The sequence below is a fragment of the Anguilla rostrata genome, chromosome 13 (genome assembly GCF_018555375.3).
Source record: "Anguilla rostrata isolate EN2019 chromosome 13, ASM1855537v3, whole genome shotgun sequence".
Classification (NCBI taxonomy): domain Eukaryota; kingdom Metazoa; phylum Chordata; class Actinopteri; order Anguilliformes; family Anguillidae; genus Anguilla; species Anguilla rostrata.
The window spans coordinates 21,699,899-21,723,681 of NC_057945.1; the positions used below are offsets into that span (position 1 = coordinate 21,699,899).

Sequence of the window (23,783 nt, forward strand, 5' to 3'; positions counted from 1 at the left end):
TTGGATGTGCTAAGCTTAGCTTTACAGATTTTTATTTTTTTTTTGACATATGAGCCTTATATCCAATGAGCTGAGACCTTACAGCAGGGTCAAATCAGGACCATTAGGCCAGTAGTATTGCCGGTTTTCCTTCTTCCCTTATGACCCCGGTAGTATAGAAAGCCAGCAACATTACTAGCCTCCGAAGCCACATTTCAGTTTCCCTACCTCAGAGTTCAAAGTAAGACCAAAAAGAATAGCCCTTATTCCATGGGTTTAAATGGCTTTGTTTAAAGAAAATTTCCATTCTTGATATGTAACATCTACATGCAGAGTCCTGATCAGCTGTCATCAAAGACCCTTGAACCGGCCAATAAATGTTAATACATTCATCAGTTTTTTATAGATTTAAAATGTAACAGTAGGGATCAATTTTCTCATCTGAAATATATAAATAATTAAACGTGTGTGTGGAGTTTTAGTAACCACTCTGTTAATCCAATGTTGGTAGCACTTCTCTGTTTTCTAGTATACGTTTTCACCTTGAAATAATAATAATGTGGTTATATTGACTGTGCAACTGTCACTTGGGACGTAGTAATCTGGATCTTACTCTCCTGACTGTCCTTTTAGTTACTTCTCGATATGAGATATACAAGCAAAACTGCGTAGAGACGTGTCACTGCGTCAAATCTGAATTATATAAGAAACGCAGCATACAACTGTTTAACTATGTCACCTCCCTTCACAGAAACACTCAAGAGCTTCATTTCCTCCCCCATACCATATGGTTTATAACTAAAATAACAATCATAACTAATGCAGAAACACCTAATAAAAGCATCATAACATGTTGAAATTAAATGGAAAAAAGTGTGGTGCAACATGTAATTGGAAACATAAAAAGGCTACATGTAAAGTGTTGCATATATTGATACAAATATGTGCATTGTTCTCATTCACCTAAATTGATATTTTGTTCATGTATACTAGAATCGTGTGCACCATATTTACTGTGATATTTACTGAAAATTATGCATGTAATATAAAAGATAAGTAATAAAATTTATGTCCGGTTTTACTGTGTCCAATATCTGATTGACAAATTTAGGTTAGACACAGTCAATGAGTCAGAGAGATTACTGTACACTCCACTTGGTGCGTCAGGTTTAAATCAGTCTTTGATTAGAGAGGAGGAATGAAAACCAAAAGTACTACTGGCCTTGTGGGTCAGATTTGATTATTCCCACCCTAAATAATTTTTTTAATTGGAATGGTTTGAAATCTCAGTTTCTGACAACGCAATGCTATCTTCGACTCATCTCTAAGCACTTTTTCAGTAATTGAATGAATTTTTTTCCACTGGTAATTACCACTCCTTTTCCCAAAGAGCAGAAGCTTGACCCATCAGAGAGAACTGTACCTCAACACATGTCACTTTGTTTTCATCACGGACAAGAATAATTGTGCTCTAATATGCCTCACCACACATTCATGACTGGATTAATGTCCCCGTCTCTCTGGTAGTTTCCTGTAAATCTGCACCCCCACATCTCTCTGAACATGAGCAGCACAGCAGAGCTCGGTACCTGTGCACTTGCGGCTGGTGTCTTCCTTCTTAGACGAACTCATTAGTTTGCAGTTGAAGTTCTCCTCCCAGTATTCGGCAAACCACACGTTCCGCCGATTGTTCTCCAACGTTCTGGAAGTGAAGTAGGCATCAAACCCTGCAAGAGAACCTCTGAATCAGTATAACCACCAGACCCCCTCCTTTTTTTAATATTAAGAATTTATTTTTTTAAATCCTTGAATATGCATTGTTTCCTCCAGGTAAGAAGCTGGCTGTGCTAACTCGATGTCCTGCTGTACAAGACATGCCGATAATCACAGCAGCCCCAGTTCTCAAAATAATTGCCTGGAGCTGAAACCGAACCCAATATGGATTCCCAGGATACTTTTAGGGCTATATAAATTATATTTAATAATTTCCCTCATTTTGAATTTGTCAGTTTTATTTTTCCTGATTTAGATTTCCTTATTATCATAACGGATATATGTTTTCTTTACTGTAATGAGAAATAAAATCCTCTCAGAACTATTATTTTAAAATAAAAATACATTACCACTGATATTTTTGATGCAGAAGCGGAACTGGAAAGTTCTTAATGAAAAGACCTGTGTGTGTTTGTGTGTGCGTGCATGTGTGTGTGTGTGTGTGTGCACATGCATGCGTGCATGTGTCTGCATCCATGTATGCTTTATAATATCAATTATAATTTAGATGAAACAACGATGGAAATGGAAGAAATACATGTGTATTTTTTATTCTGTGTGCTGTCTGACACCCCAAAGGACTAACTACCTCTGTGGCCATCATTAATCTCTTTCACAGACTGATGAGAAAAAATGCCGATATCATCAAGCTCGTGCACTTGTACGGTATTCAACAGAATATCAAAATAATCACACTGGTGGAATATTCAGAAACATAAAACTGGAAGTGTTGACAATCAGAGGAGGAAACCGAGACAACTGGGAGCCAGGAAAAGAACTTAAGAGATCGGGGGATTATAAGACAAAGGCAAAAGCATGCCTTTCTGATGTCAAACGATCAAACGGCAGCTTGAGATCTTCTATCCTACAGGGAGCTTTCTGATGTCCCCGCAGTCTCACAATGTCACTAGCCAATAAATATTAACTTTGTGTCTAAAATAAGGTCCCTGACCCCATTCCACATTAGCTCAAAGCCAGCTGGGAACATGGGTAGATGGGAAGCCGTGTTCAATAAAGCAGGAGATATAAAAAAGTGATGGAAATGTGACTTGAAAAGATCCATTACAGGAACGTTTCCATTCATAATTTAGCGTCTTAATGCATCTAATGCCGAATACTTCCTTTCCCCAAAGGGAGCATAAAGAAAGACTAATAATGATACAATTTGCCATTTAAGAAACAACTTTCTGACTTCCTGTTCATAGGATGTCAACAGCACGATGGACTGTAAAACTGTGCTGCGTTTATAGTCTAGCACTACGGCACATATTTACTGTACACTCCTGTTCACACAGAGAACAAAGTGGACATTTTCTTGTACTGAGCATGGTCAGTGTTAGTCTAATGTAACTACATATGGTACACACAGTGTCAATGTCCATTAGTCCACATATGAACTGGAAAAGTATACAAAACCACTGAAGTAAACCTGAAAGAAACTGTAACTGAGTTGATGATTTCCATTCACTGACTCTTGGGAAACTTCCCGTGGCATGTTCCCCCTTGCATACACTCAAGTTAATACTGTGCCAGCTTTCATCTCATGCCTTGCGGTGATGTTTTCTTGTCATCCTTGTACATCTCTATCTTTAAGATGAGTTTGCCTACAGGGGAAATGGATCTCAATGTGGGGGTGTACGTCATTTTGTGAGCACTGAATGACATACGCGAGCTCTTGATTTTAGGTTGTAGTACCTGGGACAGGTGATGCCCAAAAGTTGTAACTGTGTTACTGTCAATTAGAATCAGTTCTGTGCACGCACACATTCACACATTATTTGTTTAAATGGGAAGAATCGGGTGCTGTGCACGTAATACAGAATGTGTGAAATAGTAGGGTTTTTGACAACAGCTCTGGTTTATTTGCTGGAACACTAACACTGCTAATGATATTCAAAGGCAATCAGAAATACAGGATTCTGCCACCCAGGTATTAAATATACCTTTTTCTTGGTGACTAATTAAAAATAATTTATCATCGCTGATTAGGTGTGCCGGTGACTGATTCATTGGTATACGTGTATAATAAAATCTGAGGCTTTGAGACTGTCAATAAGTGTATCCCTGTTGCTGTGCATACTTGTGTGTGTGTGTAATCTATATATATATATATATATATATATATATATATATATATATATACTCACAGAGACGAGTGACAAATTAAAGGAAATACCAACATAAAGTGACTTAGTAAGGTGTTGGGCCACCATGAGCCATCAGAGCCGCTTCAATGAGCCTTGGTATAGATTCTGCAGGTCTTTGGAACTCTGCTGGAGGGATAGAACAGCATTCTTCAAAAAGATATTCCCTCATTTGTTGTTTTCTCATACCCTGTAGATGGGAGCATTGTCATCATAGAAGAGACCATTCCCATCAGGATAGAAATGTTTCGTCATAAGATAAAGGTGATCACTCAGAATAACTCTGTATTGATTTGCAAAGACCATTCTATCTAAGGGGACAAGTGGACTAATACCATGCCAGGAAAATGCCCCTCACAGCATAACAGAGCCACCGGACCCCCTCACTGTAGGGGTCAATCATTCAGGCCTGTACCGTTCTCTTGGTGTATGCCACACATACACTTTCCCAGTTGTCGAGAATATAGTGAAGGATGACTCATCTGACCATATAACTTTTTTCCACATCTCTGTAGATCAGTGCCTATGATTTTTACACTCCTGAACTCTCAAATGTGCATTTGTCTTTGTATTGAGGGGTTTATGCACTGCAACTGTACTAGAATATCCCTCTCTGTGTAATTGTTGATGGACTGTTCCTGCAGACACCGTCTAATCACGTCCTGCATTGACATTCTCAGCCACCTGAGGAAGAGCTGTTCTTCTGTTTTACCTTACATATAGCACTAATTCATGATCATCTTTGCTTTGAATTTTGAATTAGCTCTTCAAACTTAATTCCAGAACTTGTTTCATTTTGAATTGCCCACTGGATTTTACACCTTTTAATCAGATCAAATATGTAACAACAGAATCTTGTTACTGAAAGTTAAAAAACATTTTTTTTTTAAATTAGACATTATCATAGAATCTCATTGAGCTTATAGTTAAACGTCTGTTAAAAAAAAAGGCATTACAGCAGAGAGGAACCTTCCTAACAGGCAGTTACTAAGTTGTACATGTGCCACTGTACTGTGTGCATGCTGCACCCACTTATTGGTTTCTTTCTTTTTTTTAAATTGTGACATGGATCACTTCTGAATACAGAGAACAAATATGACAGGTGCATCTGACACAAGCATGCATTCAGGAAGCTTACTAATAGCAATAGCAACCTAACAAAGTTCTCATTTGTTTAAATTGATTTCTGTTTTTCTCTGAGCTGTAAAGTGAAAACCAGTGTGAGAAAACAAGGAACACAAGCCGTATCAAAGAAAGAAAAGAACAACCTATGGACTGCAACAAGAAAACATTTATTAATTTATTAGTTGATGATTATGGACTGCTGAAAAATTTCTGAGGAAAGTTGACATCATTTCATTTCTACTTGCTCACTCAAGCATCCACAAATCTTTCCCACCTAAGTCTTCTTAGGGCTGCTGCTGTGGTCTTTTGTTTCTTTTATCTTTGTAATAAAAAGCCAACATACACACCGCTGGCGAGACATAGCCAAAAGAATCCATTCTTTTTAAACTATTGCAACCGTCAGTTCCCCAACATTAATATCAAAAAAGTTGATATCACCACTAGTTTAGACGTACATTGCAGCAGTGATTAATTGTTTCACCCCTAAGACTGTTCAAAGAAAATCATTTTCTGCTACAGAGGCACTAAAGATACTTTTTTGAACTGGGGTAAAAATCGTTCACAAGAGAAATAAACTATGGAAGCTGCACTGCTTCAGAGAATACAACAGACAAGGAATAAATGACAGCGAACTGAAAATTTTAAAAGCATCACAGCTGTGTGCATTAAATGTTGGATATCTTTTTTTTTTAAATGTCCATGTGGTGTGTATCCATGTGTGGTCCAGGACATGCATACAGTATACTGTGATTATATTTAGCACAGTGTAGAATAAATCAGATTTACAGAGATATTGCTTATATCATGTGGCGAGTTATCACTATGTGTATTTGTGTTTGCGTGATTAAGGCTAGAGATTAGCCTAACACAACAGAATACTGGAGTGAAAAGGGATTTATATTGTTCTGAAAATGATTACATCCCTCTTCTATGCTTTACATATTCATTTAATTCTCAGGAAGCACTTTTGACTTTTAGGCACAGGCTAAACAGAAAGCACTGATAAGGATTATAATTATGCACCTGAGAAAATCAACACGTGAGTGCAAGTGAAGCCAAAATACCAATTTTGTGTTCTGTAACAACTTGTGCTCTTTTGGAAATCACCGCCATAATTTATCCTAGTTTTCAAAATGACAGTTGCCACAAATTCCACACACCATGCTGTGGGCTAAATTTACCATGCTGAAGTGCAACGATGAAAAAAGGGGGTTCAGTACAGTCACAATAGATTCACTATAACTATTATGAAATCAGGTAAATACACAGTCGTAGTAAAGGACACCCATTATCTCAGTTAGTGGCATACACATCAGAGTACACATCACAGAGTACACAGCATGTTCTCAAACCGAAGTCCAGGCGACTGTATAGTGCACATGGTTCTAAAGATAACCATGAAAAGCATACTACAATATGAGTACAATATTGGATATTAGTACATGTAATTTGAACATACATACACATAACAAAAGGAAAGTCACAGTTCTCTTGCCTTAACTAAGTTGACTCGATGAACCACATGTTTAATGAATTTGAAAGTTGTTACAGACTTGCATAATATTGTTTTTTTGTTTGTTTTTTTCTCTAATATTGTATTTGCATCATCACTGTCCACATCTAGGAAGTGAAGCCACATCTTTGACTTATTTCAAGTATAATTTGGTAGGCCCATGTGTGGATTTATTTACACATGGGCCTACCTACTTCATTTTGTTTTCTCATTTGCATAAAAGTAAACAAGCAGATGTAAAAGGCAAATGTAATTGATTAAAAATAAAGTAGTTTAACTATTCATTTTTATATTGATGTATTAAACGAATGAAGGTTTATGGACTGGACTGAAATGTAAACAGTAGCAACATTAACCTTCCAAAATAAATATTTCAGTCGCTTTTTCATGGTGCTTTGTATACGGAGCTAGTGTATGCAGTGTTCCCACTGAGCAAGCTTTAGTGTCTGCATCTGAAAGAGCCTGAAATCTCCACTCAAATAAGGAACCTACATCATATTTAGCTATTTTGACTATGTTACGTTCGTAAAATTTGTTTACCAATCAACTCAATTTGCAATTCCGGGTATTCAGTTCTTCATATATGTATGTATGTGTAGCAAGGACAAAAAAGCACAGCATCAATATCCCTGCTCTTGTGAATTTCACCAATCCCTGCTGCTCGGTAAATCGTACCACATATTTCTGATATTTCTAATATGCTACTAGACCCCAGCCAAGCCCAAAAATCTTTCTGCATTTTGGTGCCCTAAAGCCAATGCATTTTAAAGCATACACACTGCACTTCTTAAATCAGCATCTGCACTGCACAACAGCAGTGCTAAAAAGTAGAGAAAATCCAAACCATTCATCTCATTCAAATAAAATTCAACTAAATTCAAGTTACGCGGTGGCAAATCATTTTAATAAATGTGCCTTCAACATAAATAAAATAATACCTGGCTCACGTGCTGGCAGTATATATTTGGATTGGCTTACCCAAAAATCAAGTCAGACAGGGTATTGGTCAGGTATTCACACAACATTTAACAGGATGTTCCAAATATAATACAGTTTACAAAAATATTACAGAATTTGTTCTCAAGGATTTTGTGTGGGCATTTCCACAGATAATGGATTTTCATCAGAATAACTTGAATCTGTGAGCCTCCAGCTAGCACCCTAATGTTACTGTACTGGCTAGCAGGTAAATATGCTACTGCAAAAACATGGATTTCCCATACAGCTGGGAGGCCTCTTTCCTTCTAAAAAAAAACCCTACAGATTACACGGATCAGTCTGACACACTACCTACAGGGACAGCTTTCAGCATGCTTGAAGCTGGCACTGTGGCAGCTGAAATCATGCATCTTGGAAGGAATCCTGCCTGCCTTCTTAATCCAGGGCAGGAAATGTGTTTGTTGAAAGTAGCCAAAAGTCTGAGCAGGCATATGTATGATGACTTCTTTTAGCCCCTCCCTCAACCTTTAATGGTAGTTTGTAGTTCAACAGTTATTTGTTTTACATTTTGTTATTTGCTTTCTTATTCATAGTTTATTTATCCAGGTGAGTCCCACTGAGATATTTTACAGGGGAGCCTTGACTGTGATTGTATTTTGCAGATTGTACATTGCAAGATCATCAGAAATCTTTAGTGGTCTGTGGTGGGTACAGTAATCACTAGCAGCAATCAAATCTTTCTCTCTCTTTCTCTCTCAGCATTTAATAGTCTTGCTTTTATTTTATGCAATAATTATTAACATTGCATGGTCTGTACTCTGGCCTGTGGTGGGTAATGTAGAAAGTGCCACGGCTGGGAATCGAACCCCCGGCCAAAGAGGAGGATTTGCACTGTACATGGGTTGGCTGTCAGATGCGCTATTTTTTTTTACTTAATATAAGTAATGTCACACAGAAAATGTTGCATGAATTAGACCCAATACATTTGCATAAAATAACACTGGTGAGAAAGGTTTAAGTTCCACTCCACTGATTACAAGGTTGTACATTTTCATAAACATAAATTTCGGGCTTTTTCAGTCCCCTGCTGCAGGACTGTAGCTGACAGCTTCTTGCATTGAAATTTCCTCATTTTGCTATTGAGTGAACATGGGAAAACATGAGCATTAATACAGAAAATAAGATGAATTTCCCGTGGTCAGACTTTAGAGGCTGCCAGCCTTGTATGATGTAATGCTATGAATTGTTTGGTGATTGATGAAAGTCCTCAATAAATGTCATGCTTTCTTTAACAAAAAAAACTCTGTAGTTTCTTTAATTAAATTCCGCAGAAATATCCACTCTCCACAATCTATTGAGCAGCTGCATACAAATAAGCTTTACCCACTTATTTGATGAAGTTTCATAAGCTGAACGTGCATTAATTTCTGCATTCCCCATGAGTGTACAATACTTTGGTGGCACAGCTGATATATTCATTGGTAACCTCCAATAACATATGAAGTAGGCTATATATATAATATATAAGGCAATAAGGCATTTGTATGGCAATTAACATTGTTTATTGTTTTGGTTGTTTTGGTTGTTGTTGTCAGTGCCACGCTGCTGTAGATATATGTGATGCAGTTTCTGTGCTGAACTGCAGTTTCCAACGCACAAATATTCCACTCTTGAATCACTTAATGGAATTGAGGCAATGGGACTAGTGAAACCCCAAAGCAGAAATGAAAGGGAAATCTTGCTTAATGCTTAATGAGACCCATGACTAGCGCCAGTATGCGTAAAAGGTATAGTCGCAGAGGCCGCAAATTAGCAAGGACTGTAAAAAATGGCATTTTTGGCAAAGACATTTCCTTTCTGTGCACTTTGGCTGCAGTTATTATAGTGTCCAGAACTTTTGTTTATTTATTCATCTGCTCCTGCTTATGGTTGCAATACACAAACAGATGCGCGCACACACACACACGCACACACTCAGTATGTTTTAACATTCAGTAGTTACATTTCTAGGTTAAATGCACATTGGTCCCAGAATGTCTGCATCATGCTGATGCTGCTAAGTCATGTGCCAGCCCTGTGCAGCCAGCGCGCTAAAGGTTAGCTAGTTCATTAGCATGTACCATTATTTTAATCATTTGCTGATAAAGCATACCCCATGTTATATATATTTAAAAAATTAAAAAATAAAAAATAATATATATATATATATATATATATATATATATATATATTATATAGGTGTTTTTTTGTTTTGTTTTTTAAAGCCTTTTCCTGGTATAAATGGTAACACATTAACTGTAACATATCAGTACTGGGTAATTGGGAACCATGAAGATGTTGTAAACAGGAAGATATTTCCCTGATGCATTTAGTGGAGAATCTTAAGTGTACCAAGAAGACTCCAGTACCGCTCCAGTACTTTCTATCACTGAAAGTGCTCATATTCTCCATCCCACAAAAGGGAAATTAGGTAGAAAACATAGCCATTTAAGCAATGCCACTGAGCCACATTTACGAACTTACATAAACTCATTTCTAAAGGAAGCACTGGTGTTGTTAATCACACTACAAAGTAATCCTGTTGTAACTGCAACAGAGAACTGGTGACAGTGGCTGGGACTAATGGCACCTCAGGTGAAAGAGCAGAGCAGAAACTGGCAGCGTACATATCCAAACTACTAATATGAGCTGAGCTTCGGAGAATTTAATGCCTCGTGCCATGTTAAATGATGCTATAATCCTAAGCAGAAAATGCTGGAAATGCAGTAAAGACTACACGCCAACAAGGTGCCACTGCTCAGTGCTTCGCCAATGGCCAACATCTGTTACGTGGTTCAATTGCAGTGCATTTTATCAGCTAAGTGAAGTTTGTCTTCATTTCATTGGAAAATTTCTACTGCACATTTAGGATTGGATTATGGATAATGTTTCATTTTTCTTTCCTGTCCTGTAATGCTGGGCTAAGAAATGATATAATGAAGAGATGGAGGTTATTTATTTGATATGTTCGCTACTGAACTAAATTCAAGGGTGAGAATGGATATACTGGGGCAATCGCAAGCCACTCAGCAGGAGATAAACGTCAGTCTTAACTACTAGGCCATAGACCTGCATTAGAACTTGAACAGATACTACTAATCTGTTAAATACGAAACAGTTGTTCAAGTTTTGTAGTTCCAATGCAATTCTGTGATTAAGGGGTTTAAACCTGAGGTTTAAACTCTGACTAAGCTGGTTGCAAACGCCCCATTCTGCTTCATTGACAGCAACAAGGTGAGTGTTTCCCTGAAGTGCTATTTGTGCAATCACAAATCCGTGATAATGCTAGGAGGAAGAAGAAACCATTACAGGCACAAACTGATAGATTGAAGTGGTGTGTTTTTTTTAGTCTCCATGGAGAGAGATGGCCAGGGACACTTCTGTTCTTGCAGATGCAGAGTGGTTTCACATCCAAGCTGTGTGATTTCACACACAGCTTGGATGTGTGTCCCCAGAAGAAGTGAAGTGTGAAAAACTGTGAGCTTTGGAGAGCAGAGAGGTCTGGCAGGGGGTGAAGTATTTTATTAAAGCCTGCGAATAAGGAGGGACCCGGGCCCGGATCCGAGTACACTTGACCCAAAAGTCCAGTTCGTTTGATTAGTGTGAACACTGTGTACCGTACACTTGAAAAGGTGGTCTGGAGTACGGTTCATGTGTACTCGGGTACGGTTCGCATCAGGTGTGAAAACTACTGTACCAAAACACGGAAATGGACTGCTATTTAGAAATGGCTTGGGATCTTGCGATTTGCACGCTTTTCTACACTGGAGCGACAACATAAACAAATGTTGCGTAGTTGATGACGCAAGTGTACTTGGGTACGGAACAATGTTACTAATGTGAAAGCTGAGCGGCGGGGGAGTGGAGAGGGGGGGCAATCGTACCTACTATGAAAATGCCATAAGAGAGTCCTTCCTGCGTATCCTCTGTAGTATGCTCTGTTGAAGCTATTGCTTTGGCTGGTAGCCAATGGAGGGCGACAAGCAGTGAGTGAGGCAAGTGAGTGTTTTGATACTCTTCCTCTAATTAGCAGGCATACTAGCTAGCTAGCAAGAATTGCTACTTTGAATTAGCAAAATATGGATCTCTATTTTTGAGGGGGAAAATAACCTCCTGATTTCAGGTTGAAATTTCAACAACTTTTGTTTCATCAAAACTTAGCAATCATACATCAGTCATGAGAGCCATACCAAATATGGATTGTGGCATTCTTGTATAGTCATTGCATATTCACTGATAAAATAATGTTTTACAACAAACCGCCAGTTGCTATAGAAAGAAAATCAACAACACATGGAAAAACCAGTGCATTTGTATATGGTTAATGTAAATCTCTTTATGAAACCTGGGTTTCATACTTTATATATTATCTTGTATGAATTGAGAATGAGATGCCATTAATTACTCTGATACTCAATAGAAATCTCAACAGCAAATTAGCTGTAGTTGAAGACTAGGCCTACTTGCCTTGAAATAATACCCAAAAATCAAGTTAAAAAAAAAATTAACTAAAATTAACATGTTTAAGAAATGATTTTTTTTTTTTAAAAGCATTTAAAGAAAATATTACCCTTGGGGAAAAAATGTAAATTACTTTTTTTAATGACCAGCTGAAGAGTTGATTATGGAATGCCACAATCAAGATAGAGAGGACGGTGCTTTGATGTGGAGAGCTGCACAGAGTAGCATTTCATCAATAGCCTACATTTTTTCAGTTAAAGGCTCTCCTTCTGCTGGGATTCAGGACTCATAAAGTATGCAGTGCAATTATTTTAACATTAGCGGAGTGTGGATTATTCATGTGGATGGTGTTCTGAATGATCGGACTGAAAGTGTGCTTCTCTTTCGCCTGAGAGGTGGGAAACACACGGACAGTTCCGGGATTTCAACCATCAGTGGGAAGGGGGAGGGGGGAGCAGACACAATTCTATTGGACAGAAATGCCTGCCTGTACTAGGGTACTAGGGATGCATTACATTACATAACATTTATTTGGCAGACGCTTTTATCCAAAGAGACGTGCAATAAGTACATACCAAAGGTCATTGGAACAACTACAAAACACAGGTCCGATAAGGTACAATACTCATTTTGTACAGTTATAGCAATGAACACATTAAGTCCAGTTCACACAGTGAAAATTACTGTGAACTAACCTATGCTTAGTCAAACTAGGAGATATTACAAAGGATGCCCTAAATATATATTTATATATACTTGGTATCAGCCAATAATAGATAAAAAACAAACATACTGATATTGGCTGAAAAACAAAAATTAGGGCTCATTTGATGGGACTGAAGTGTCTCAGGGGGTTCACATGAACCCTTTAAACCACAGGTGTCAAACCACAGGGCCGCAGCATCTACTGGTTTTTGGGGTGTTCTTGGCACAAGCCGTTCATTCAAGTCATTGATTGGCTAAGGAATTCATATAGCTTGTTCTCAATGCCTTAATTGGCAGCTGATTGAAAGGAAAACACAAAAACCTGTAGACACTGCGGCCCACCAGGCATTCAGTTTGACACCCCTGCTTTAAACCCACTGTCACTCTGCCACTGAAACATATACATTCATATTCACATTCATCTGCTGCTCCTGAGATCTGTCAGTATTGTTCTCCACTAACACAGATTATACAATCTCAGCCACTCGGACAAACCACAGAAGCGTATCCTTTGATTTTAAGTCTACTATTGCAGTGTTACTGTCTAAATTTAGCAAAGCAGCACAGCTTCATTTTATCACCATCCAGAAGAGAAGATGCTGCTACTGTCAGCCCTTTTGTCAGCCTCCATAGAAAGGCCATGGCTTTCAAGTTTATTCTCTATCTTCTGTCGAGTTTAGATGCCAATGTATCTTGCTGTTGATTGAAGCCTTCAAAATAATGGAGTATAGAAATCTATCCATCTTTTCAAAGTGTGTTGTTAATGGGAAACCAGAATACAAAATGTATTATTATTATTATTATTATTATTATTATTATTATTATTATCATTATTATTATACAATACATACTATGTTTATGTTTTTTTCCTACAGCCCTGATCCCAAGTTTTAAATTTCATTGTTTGTTCAGGTTCCGGTTGCTGCTTTCGGAAATAAAAAAAAGTAGCTTGTGACATAAATTAATAAAAAGCTTGAACTAATGTGAAGTTATTAATTTCCTCCTGGATGTGCAATTTCCTGAACATCTGAAAGTTATATTTTGGCAGGTCATAGTGCTGGAGCGCAGATCAGACTCAACCACCTCATTAATTTTAGATGAACTGGGAAGAGCCACACATTAGTATAAGTATAACACCGCTTAAAAGAAGACAAGAAATATATGATATTGGTAAATTCACTTTTGTACATTATGGTTCTCATATTCTCTTGCATCTCACTGTTATGGAACAAAATGTAGTAGTAATAATAATAACAAAAAACACTGATTTGCTGTGCAATACAATATTTAAAATTTTCCAAAGACTGTAAGATGTGTCTAATTAGCAGCTAGCACAAGAGAGGAAAACCCAAGAGGCGATAGTATCACCCCTGACTAAGTACAGCAACATGGCTGAAACTTTGATGTAGGAATCTGCGAAGAAGGAAATCTCACAATCTATTTGTGAGTCAGTGAGAACAAAGAGACAAATCAAATAGTTTGCTAGAAAAAATCAAACGGCTTGCGAAAGATGGTGCCTCACTGAAAAGGGAAAGCTGTTTAAAATGCCAGCATAATGAGATCCTGATTACTGCTGCTTTGATTATCAGTTAATTTAAACAAAGATTTATAGCTGAAAAATGAGTTAACGTTAAAGGCTACAGTAATTCAAATGACAATTCCCATCAATAAAATATTGAAATTATTTAAACTTAATTGTTTTGGTATCACTTTTTTATTTATTCTTTTTAGTTACAAACAATTAACAATTAACTGTTGTTAATGACCTCTATTCTTGTTCCATCTCAGGGGCTTTCCTATACGTAATTTGCTGTCCAATCCATTTTTAGTAAGGCAAATGGCTCAATGGGGAGAATACTTCCATACCACCAGAACATGTTTCTTTACCTCCCAGCACCCATCTCATGGCAAACTGCAGGAGATCAGCAGGACTAACCCTGATGCTTGAATTGGTGATCGGGGAGAACAAACTTGCTGCTGGAAGAAGTATTGGTGGGCCACTAGGGGGCACTCTTCTCACTGGACCAAAGAGAAAATCCATTGCCCCAAAACACTGATGGGGGGCACTGTGCTGTAGAAGGTGCTGTCTTTTGGATGGGATGTTAAACTGAGGTCCTGACTCACTGTTGTCATCAAAGACCCCACTGCTCTTTTAAAAAGAGAAGGGGTGTTAACCCCAGAGTCCTGAACAATTCCCCAGTAAACTGGCTTTCCTCCTGCTCACAACCTGCATCAGATTGGCTACACTAGTCCCTTGCATTCTGACCTTGAATGCACTAAGTCAGGGCTCCTCAACTTCATATCCTGCAGGCTGCAGCGTCTGCAGGTTTGTGTGCCAATCCTGGACCTCAGCGTCTGATTTCACTAATGAGCTTACTTCCTGAACCAAAGAGGTAAAATCATTAGTGAAATCATGTGGTGTAGTGCATAGCTGGAGCAAATACCTGCAGACACTGCAGCTCACAGGAGCTGGAGTTGAGAAGCGCTGCCCTTGGTCCTTGTTGCTAAAGTAAACAGTATTGAGTTCTTAGTTTACTGGTTTACCTACTTTAAAACAAGGTCACTAGAAAACTATGCCACATTTATACACATTTATAGTTTTCTGTTTGTAATAGAATTCAATGCATATGTTTTGGGTGGAGAGGGGCAATTATAAGATAAATAGGAAAGAGAATTTGAATAAATAACTCAGCAGAGGACAAATACAATTTTTACCACATATAAATTTGACCTATTTTTCTTTTTAAAAATATATATTTTTTTAAAAACCACTGGATTTCACCCACAGCTGCTGTTTAGAACAGTTGCATGTCCTGCACCAGTGAATGGCATGGTTTGATCAGGGCTTGTCAGGCTGGAATAATTCCAGCCAATTGTAGGCTTTATTGGCCAAAAATAATAATGCATCAATTTCTGTGCATGAAAGTCTCACAGAGAAAACCACTGTCTTTCACTCTGAAAGCTATTCAGAAAAAGCTTCATTTTAAATCGGCTGTTTGGTACATCCCAACCTTGCACATGCCACACATTTCTGAAAACGGTGAATCAACAAATGGGCACAGGAAGCAAAAATATTTATGGGGATGTATGACTATATAAATACTCATGGAGTGAGATTCAAATAACTCCATTAATTGGTGTACATTTCTATAAATCTCAGGTGGCAGCAATGCAAAGCACTATACATATAAATAAATAAAATTCACAAATATAAAAGAATGGATAGGTTTTTAAGCTGCATACTAATGTACTGTATAAATGCACCCAGTGAGATCTCCCTCTGTTTTTGCAGCTTTGGTCATGCGGAGAAGGGTCTTGGCTCCTTGCCACAAGGCTATAGGTTGGGGCTATGCTGCTCTACCCAAGGGAAAGATACTTAACCTGAATTACTGCCAATAAAAATCCAGCTGTGCAAATGGATAGCATGCAGAACGAAGGCTGCGTCGCCCGAGAGGAAGGAATCTGCTGCTTTAAAAAAGCAAATATTTGAAATTATCTAGAGCACAAATTATTTACAGGAATGATTATGGGGCATCTGGCAGGAAAGACATAACTTTCTACAGTTTATTATTGGCTTATTTTTAGGGTTACACAAGACAACTTTGGACACAGGAATCAAGGCTTGGCCAATCAAGTGGAAGAGCTGAGTTTTGCTGTATTTATTTCTAAACCTGCATTAAAAAAAAAAAAACTGCAATTCAGAAAAAACACTGCAATTCTCAAACTGAAATAGAGACTCAGACCAGCTCTGTGTGCGGATTTCAAAGGTTAATTGAGATAAAATGTCAGCTATGGGGAGAAAAATGCAAGATTTAGCACCTTAATTAGCTCCATAGAGGGGATACTCAATCTTACAGACAGGTTTCAATACAGCAGGCCACCCTGTAACAACACTGAGACTCAATTTTCATGCATAACCCAGAAATGGAGACACAGTCCAAAACTTGACCTCCTCTGAGAGAATTCTGCCACTGAGCGACAGTCAATGCGAAGTGTTTTGATTTGGACATGGGCCTAAAATGCATGCAGTTTTTCCACAATTGTGTTAATTTATCTTCTTGTTATATTTAAATAAATTATAAAAACTGTGGTACATTGCTTGCCCACCACAAGCCCACAAATGACTGTGTCTGATGGGGTGACATGCATTTACAGTGTGACATCAGCAGCAGCAGTTAGCCTGAGACACCAGCCTGAGTCATTTCAGATCAACTACTTTTGATGGAACAAACCAGGTAGATTATGCAAAATAACTAGAAGCATGAAGTTACTCAGACTGTGGTATGAGGCATTGCACTACTTACATGAATTGGTTACATGGCCTCTTGAAATTAATGCAGCATAGCCGTAAAAATGTTTTGAAAAAGAACTATGGCCCCCAATTTTACTCCTATTTTTAGCTTTTATCTCCTTCAGGCAGTGAAGTTGGGAAAACATGATTGTAACCTTGTATCATACCAAAGGACACATGGGGTTTGTCTCTCTGCTGAACAGTATCTTTTTTTTGCAGAAAGAAGAGCATTTAAACGTGTCTAGCATGAACATTTTAACCCAGTAGCCTAGCTTCAAAGGAAATAATGGAAAACCTTAAAAACTGCTCTCTTCTGCCTGTCTGTCTAACACTGGGCTCTGTGTACCCAGCTAAAAGAAAGCTTTGGAGTACATCTAATTGAAATTGGTATTATCCTGCCAAATCATGTTCCCATTTTATTTCAAGCTGCCTTCAAATAAGTACTGCGATTACTTTTCTGTTTGTAATAGAATTCCATACGTATGTTTTGGGTGGAGAGGGGAAATTACAAGAGAAATAGGAAAGAGAATTTAAATAAATAACTCGGCAGAGGACCTTGCCAAATACCATTTCTGCCACAGATAAATTTGACCTATTTTTCTTTTTAAAAATAATTTAAAAAAATGATTCAAGTGGCTCCACCGTGGCCAGAATTTTCCTCTGTTCCTTTCCAGAGCTTAGGCCACAAAATGTTTCAGTCACATTATTATGCCAAGCAAGGACACATCATCGGGCTGAGTTGTGCCGCAGATTTTGATTATTCGGGTTTGGAAAAAGACAAGGAAATATCTGTGATGTCATTGATAAATTAATAATAATAGATCGATTTAGTGCTTAGCTGGAGCAAGCTGGAGCACGATGAGACGTTCCACCTGACAGACAGCGATTCATCCATCAGGATATTAAAAGCCCGGACTGTGTCCGCTCAAGAACAGTGTATGGAGGAAATGAACGAACACAGCCATGCCCTGAATCGATAGCCTGCAATTTATTTCTCGCACACTTATGGAAGTTCCTTTTCCATACACTTTTTGCCCCCTTAATTTAGTTAAAAATCAGCTAGAGTGGTAATTAAAGCCTGTGACCACTGAATGCTGACACTGAAGCTTGGTAGATAACCTTTCCCTCAAATTCAAACGAATTGTATTTGTTAAGCAATTAAATTCTAATCTGTGCTGGTACATAAATCCTTGCAATACAGTCAGTTTTAAGCCTGTACTTGCACTGCAAAGCAAGTATTTTTGTCTAATACTAAACAGGAATGGCCACAATCTGCTTTAGCATAATTACACACTTGTAGTGACCTTTTAATAAAGCAATTTTGAACCTAATAAGTAAATCATAAAGTTCTTGCCATAAAGTCCTTTAGGCTGTATTTGGAGCTCACAGTAATAAGCACAGTGTATACATTTAATACCTAAACAATGTGTAATTGAAAAACTGTTCATGCAGCCTGCTGATGACAAATGAATTTTCTAATATATTAATAAAAAATTGTAAGATTATTGTATGCAAGTATTTTTTAATGCTTATTAGCACAGTGAAACTGGGCTGTGAATTGCATTACTACTTTTGAAACAGTCTGATGACAAAGTTCTATCAAACAAAGCTTGGTTTCCACGTATGTTTGATGTTGAACAGACAAAACAGTGTTCCCAAAGATGAACAATGTGGACATCTCATTTGATCATATGCAATAAGATTAAAATGAGCTATACTCATTATTCCAAGGAGATCTAGGTTCATCGTCACTGGTAGGTCACACAGCAACTGCACATAGTTTATAATCTGGAGTTGCTTGGGATGAAAGGAGGGAACACAGGGGTGGAATTTAATGTGATGCATAAACAAAAATGCTTGCAGTTTTCCCCAAGGATTGTTGATTTAATTTGTTTCCTCTTGAGAAATGGGTGTGAGTTGTGGGATTTACATCAAAATAATTGGAGCATTATTCCAATGTTTTGACTTGACTTAATTGTTTATTTAACTGGAAATACTATATTCCCTTTTTATGATCACATTTATGTAGTGTAAAATTTGTGGGTGTGGGTTTTGTGGTCTTTTACATACTGTATGTAACATCTCCCTTTGGATCTAACTCGTGATTTCTCCTCAGTGACAGGAATTGGTCTACAGTGCCCTTAATTACACACTTTTTTTGAAAAGAGTAGACATAGGTGACAAAATAATGCAAATAGGTTTGAAAAAATCTAAAACACCTCCTATAGCTAAATCATACTGATATTTGCAGATCTGGCAATAATTCACAATGAATATGTTTGTTGGGAGATGATATACTTATTACGTACAATGTGAGACATCATTGGTGGTTACTGGGAAATGGTCTTTTTCTCAGTTATAATAGCCTTAAGAAATTATCACCGTGCACTGAAAGCATTCATAACCCGACGTGCGGAGATTTGCTCATTCAGATTCATGCATACAGATCCCAGAGCTATGGCTTCAGAACCCCCGCTGCAGACAACCATCTGAAACTAAAACGCAACAAGTAGCCAAACAAACAGACACAGCCGGAGGTCAGCACTAAAGTGAGCGCTCCAGCCGAGATCTTAATAGCAGAATTAAAAGCAAACAGCGTGGATGAAAAAGCTAGCGGGTACGGCTGAAGGGTGACACTTCATACCCTGTATGATGCAATTAAAAGAGCATACCATTTCAAATGTCAAGATCTCCAGCAATGCCTCTAAATCCAAACAAATAAATAAATATATAAATACATCAGGTAATGCACCAGCAAGGCTCAGCAGTTTAAGGCTTTAGTATATGGGGTTATTATTCTCATAAATCATTAAATAAATAATATGAGCTTCACACAAATAAAGATAGGATATTATTTGCAATATCTTATTGAGGGATGTAACTTTAATTGCGACTGTATTCGATAAGTGTGCAAATCACCACGCTAACTAGTCAACTTAAATATAAGTTGTAAATAGCAAGCTGCAGACTGCAGTCAGGATTGTTTACCCTTTTACAGCATGACACTCAAGTGTTTCAAGTCATCACGTGTGCCCATGTTGACCACAGCCTTTTTTATCAGCTCCTCCCGAATACTAATGGAATAGTACAAATATAAGATGGTGCGGTTTCACTTTGATTTAAGGTTTGAAAGCTCCATCCGTTGCTCAAAGAGACAGCCATTACAGCCATTCTCCCGACCGAGCGATTGTCTCATAGCCACAGAACTACCAACTTAGGCCAGCGTACTGAGTGAAGTGAGCACGTGCGTGGGGTAGTGCGGGCGTTAGTGAAAGTAGTTGGTGAAAAAAAAAAAAAAAAAACATTTGTGGATAAATTTGCACATCTTGCTGTGAGAAACGTCTTGCTGTACAAATTTTAAATTGTGGAGTTCAAAGCCAATCAAAATCTCAGTACATACTGTACGTGCATTACCACTGTGTTCTTGTTCTCTCATATAAAGCCAAAAGCAACCACTGTTCAGTTTTTCTGTTGTTTGTCAAATGTTTCCTGCTCTAAATGAAACAATTGTGAAAACTCTGTCAGCTCTATAGTATGACTCAGTATTTTTGATGAATGCCTCCAGCTCACAGTAGTTGAAATCCAAATCAAAAGGCTAAATGGCATTCACTTCCACCACAACTGGTCTTGTCTAATGGTGTCTTTCTCCTGTAATTACTGCAGCAGCATAGCTGTTATCATTTCCAGACTAACAGCACCAAGTTTAGGGCACGTCCATAGTTGAAGTTCAGCTCTACATGCTCTTTAGATAAATGGCCATCGAATGAAACTCACACTATGTAAGGCCACATTGCTCATTTTTTACCACTGGAAGTAACCTCATTAAAATGAAGATAAGCAAGATAGAAAGCAGAGCTTGATTGCCTCAAGGCCTGTCTTAGAACCTGATTGTATCTGAACCCACGGATGAAAAGGAGGAGAGAAATTGCATAAACTGCAAACTGCAATTTTAAATGGCCGTGAGCAAATTGCCCTGAATGAAGTTGCCTGGTGAGCAATTTCATAAAAACTGTAACATTTAAAATGTATTTCCATCGTCCTATCTTGTCTGTTTTGGGGTGTAGCACGACTTTGTGGGGACAAAATATATTAAAATAATAGAATTTTAAAATGTCATTTTAATGTTTTTTTCTTTTGCAAAAGCTTACAGATTACTATTTCTGTTCCCTCCATCTATCTGCCAACTTTGCATGTGATAGGATGAAATTCCAAAAAGGGAGTTGGAAGTTTTTTTTTTTTTTTTCTCTGTGGAGCCATGGCCTGTCATGTGATGGAACTGTTTGAGATCTGTAGTTATAACCTGAAAGCATACACAGCAGTGCTGTAACTTTGAGTCTGCGCATCTGAATATTTTTTGAAGGAATAATTTTATTCAGACATAAGAAAACATAAGCTGGAACAGTATCATTTGAAAAAGCTCTGTTGGGTAAGGTGTCTTATTAAAACAACCAAGTTTAGGCATTGCTGCCATCATCAAAATAATGATATGTGGTGAAGAGGGCTACAAAACTGCCCCCTGAAACCTGCAGGACCAGACCATGTTAACTGTATCTCCCAGCCAGCTGATATTTCTGTAAATTGTACATGTTACAGAAAATGTCCTCCCTGCAAGTGACTGTAGGTTTAAAGACTTTCTGTCCACCCCACAGGGCCTCTGCCATCACCAATGAGAACAGCAATCACTGTTCTTCTCTGCCAGTGTGGGCGGACGTGTCCCCTCCCACTGTGACACTAAATATTATATTTTTCTCTGAAAAGCAGCAGGAGACCTATCCTCACCCCAAAATCGCCTCTGCAGTTCTTCTCTGAGCTTACTTATTAAGGGTGCAATATATTTAGCATCTGGTGAGTAATCTCTGTTAATGAGTGCAGCTGCTTAGAAACTGAGTCAAAGGGAGTATCATACCACTTTGTTGCAAACTTGCTAATTATCCAAATCAAACAGAGTTACCAGTACAACCCGCTTGTCAGCTTTGTGTTTGTATTGCATTTGCAAATTCCAGTAGTTTTGGTGCCTCTCGTCTGAGAGTTCCATCAGTGATTCCTTTGTCATGGGGTAAATGTAGCCATATTGTCTTACATTTCCCTGTGGTAGTGAACATTTATGTTCACTAAAGACATGATTGTTGCGCAATAAAGGTATCCATGAGAGTCTGTGCAACTGAAATATCAGCATCTTGTAACAGCTTGTAAGATAGCTAGATAGCTAGATAATCTTCCTGGATTAATCCTTCAGTAGAAAACAGCTGATATTATTTCCCATATGCATGCACACTGTTAAAAAAAGTTTTCAGTCATCAGTCCTGACTGTTAGAAAATATCCTATTTTCACATACAGGAGTTTTGCCGAAGCAGAGAAGGGAATCCTCAGGGGAGAGTGATGGCCGTGGCTTTTCATGCAAAGCCGCATTTTAATTTCCTAGTTTCATTTTAGCCCATCCAGAAGCGCCCCGTGAGTCAGGGAATCTTCCGGAAATCATAGAGGAAATAAAACATGAATACGAAGGCGCAGAGGTGAGAGATGCTAACTGATCTTGCTGAGGCTACATCACCATCTCCTCCTTCTCATTCTGAGACGCACACCAACCCTGCATGAGACATCCCATCCATTACTACAGGTTGCCTTCAAGAGATTACCAGGAGATTGGAGACTTGGCCAATAGGCTTCCATCATCCTGAAGTGAATCCGCTGCACTGCAGCTTCCAAAATCCAACCATTCCACCACTCAGAACACTTAACTCCAATATTAAGAATTTTTTTAACTTAAAAAATGTTTTGAGTTTTTTGTCCTGGTTTTGGGTGTGGGGATATGGTGTCGCAATACAATGAAAATCAGTCTGCTAATAGCCTTAAACTTGCTTTGTGCTTATACCCACATAGCCTTTGTCTGTGCAGGGCTGTACAAACTGGTTGTGCTTATTAGTGTGACTGACATATCGTAAAGAGCAAAAGTAGGCATCAGACCATGAGGACTCCATTATCCAGAGCTATTTCTCACAGTCCCACATTATGAATGACTCAAAACACTGAAACCAATGTCTTCTGTTCTACATAAGCTTGACAGTGGATAGGAAAAATAAGTTTGTAAAGAAGTAGGAAGGACACTGGGCATGAGAAATCCCACATTTCCTGCTAGACAGGGAAATGGAAATGGCCAACCCAAGTCATTTGTTTAAAAAAGCAGTCTGAGTTATTTGCTGATTAGGACACAAGAACCTAAGAATATGAGTGTAAATTGCAACACTCCATATGACGCTCACTAGAAAGTGTCTTTCCATGTATGAATTTGCTGTCTTGTTTTAATCGGACATAAATGCACAAAAATGAAATTATCAATGTGAAGTCTCTGAATCAATGTGATTGTCCACGCTATTGTGATAACAAAATATTCTAAATTTGTAGAGGGAGGTAGCAGTAGTTTTGTAAATGATACTTTCTGCTGTTATTGTGGTCAAACTCTCAAAGAACGCTGATTCACAAAATTAACAGCCTTGGTGGCAGTTGGCTTCTCACAAGTGGTTGTTAGTGTGAGTCACATGTTAATGAGCGGGGACTCGTATGTGCAAAAAAAAGGTGTGTGTGTGTGTGTGTGTATGTGAGAGAGAGATTGTGTGTGTCTGTGTGTGCAGATATACACCAGAACCATTGTGCACACCACATGGAGCAGATGAAGATGAGTCCGCACACACACACACACATGCGCGCACACACGCATATACAAACACACACAAACACACACACAAAGACACAGAGCTGAGGACCAACAAATCTATCACTTATTGGACACAAAGCCACACATGCCAGTGGACAAAG

The 23,783-nt window shown here is 38.2% G+C and overlaps 1 protein-coding gene across 2 annotated transcripts in view; it reads right to left on the bottom strand.

Moving 5' to 3' along the window:
* grm7 (glutamate metabotropic receptor 7) overlaps positions 1–23,783 on the bottom strand; it is a 191,011-nt gene that overhangs the window by 65,362 nt on the left and 101,866 nt on the right. For both annotated transcript variants that reach the window (XM_064305048.1, XM_064305047.1), the window contains exon 5: positions 1,569–1,706. In XM_064305048.1, coding sequence (XP_064161118.1) covers positions 1,569–1,706 — 138 coding nt within the window. The remainder of the gene's footprint in view (positions 1–1,568; positions 1,707–23,783) is intronic.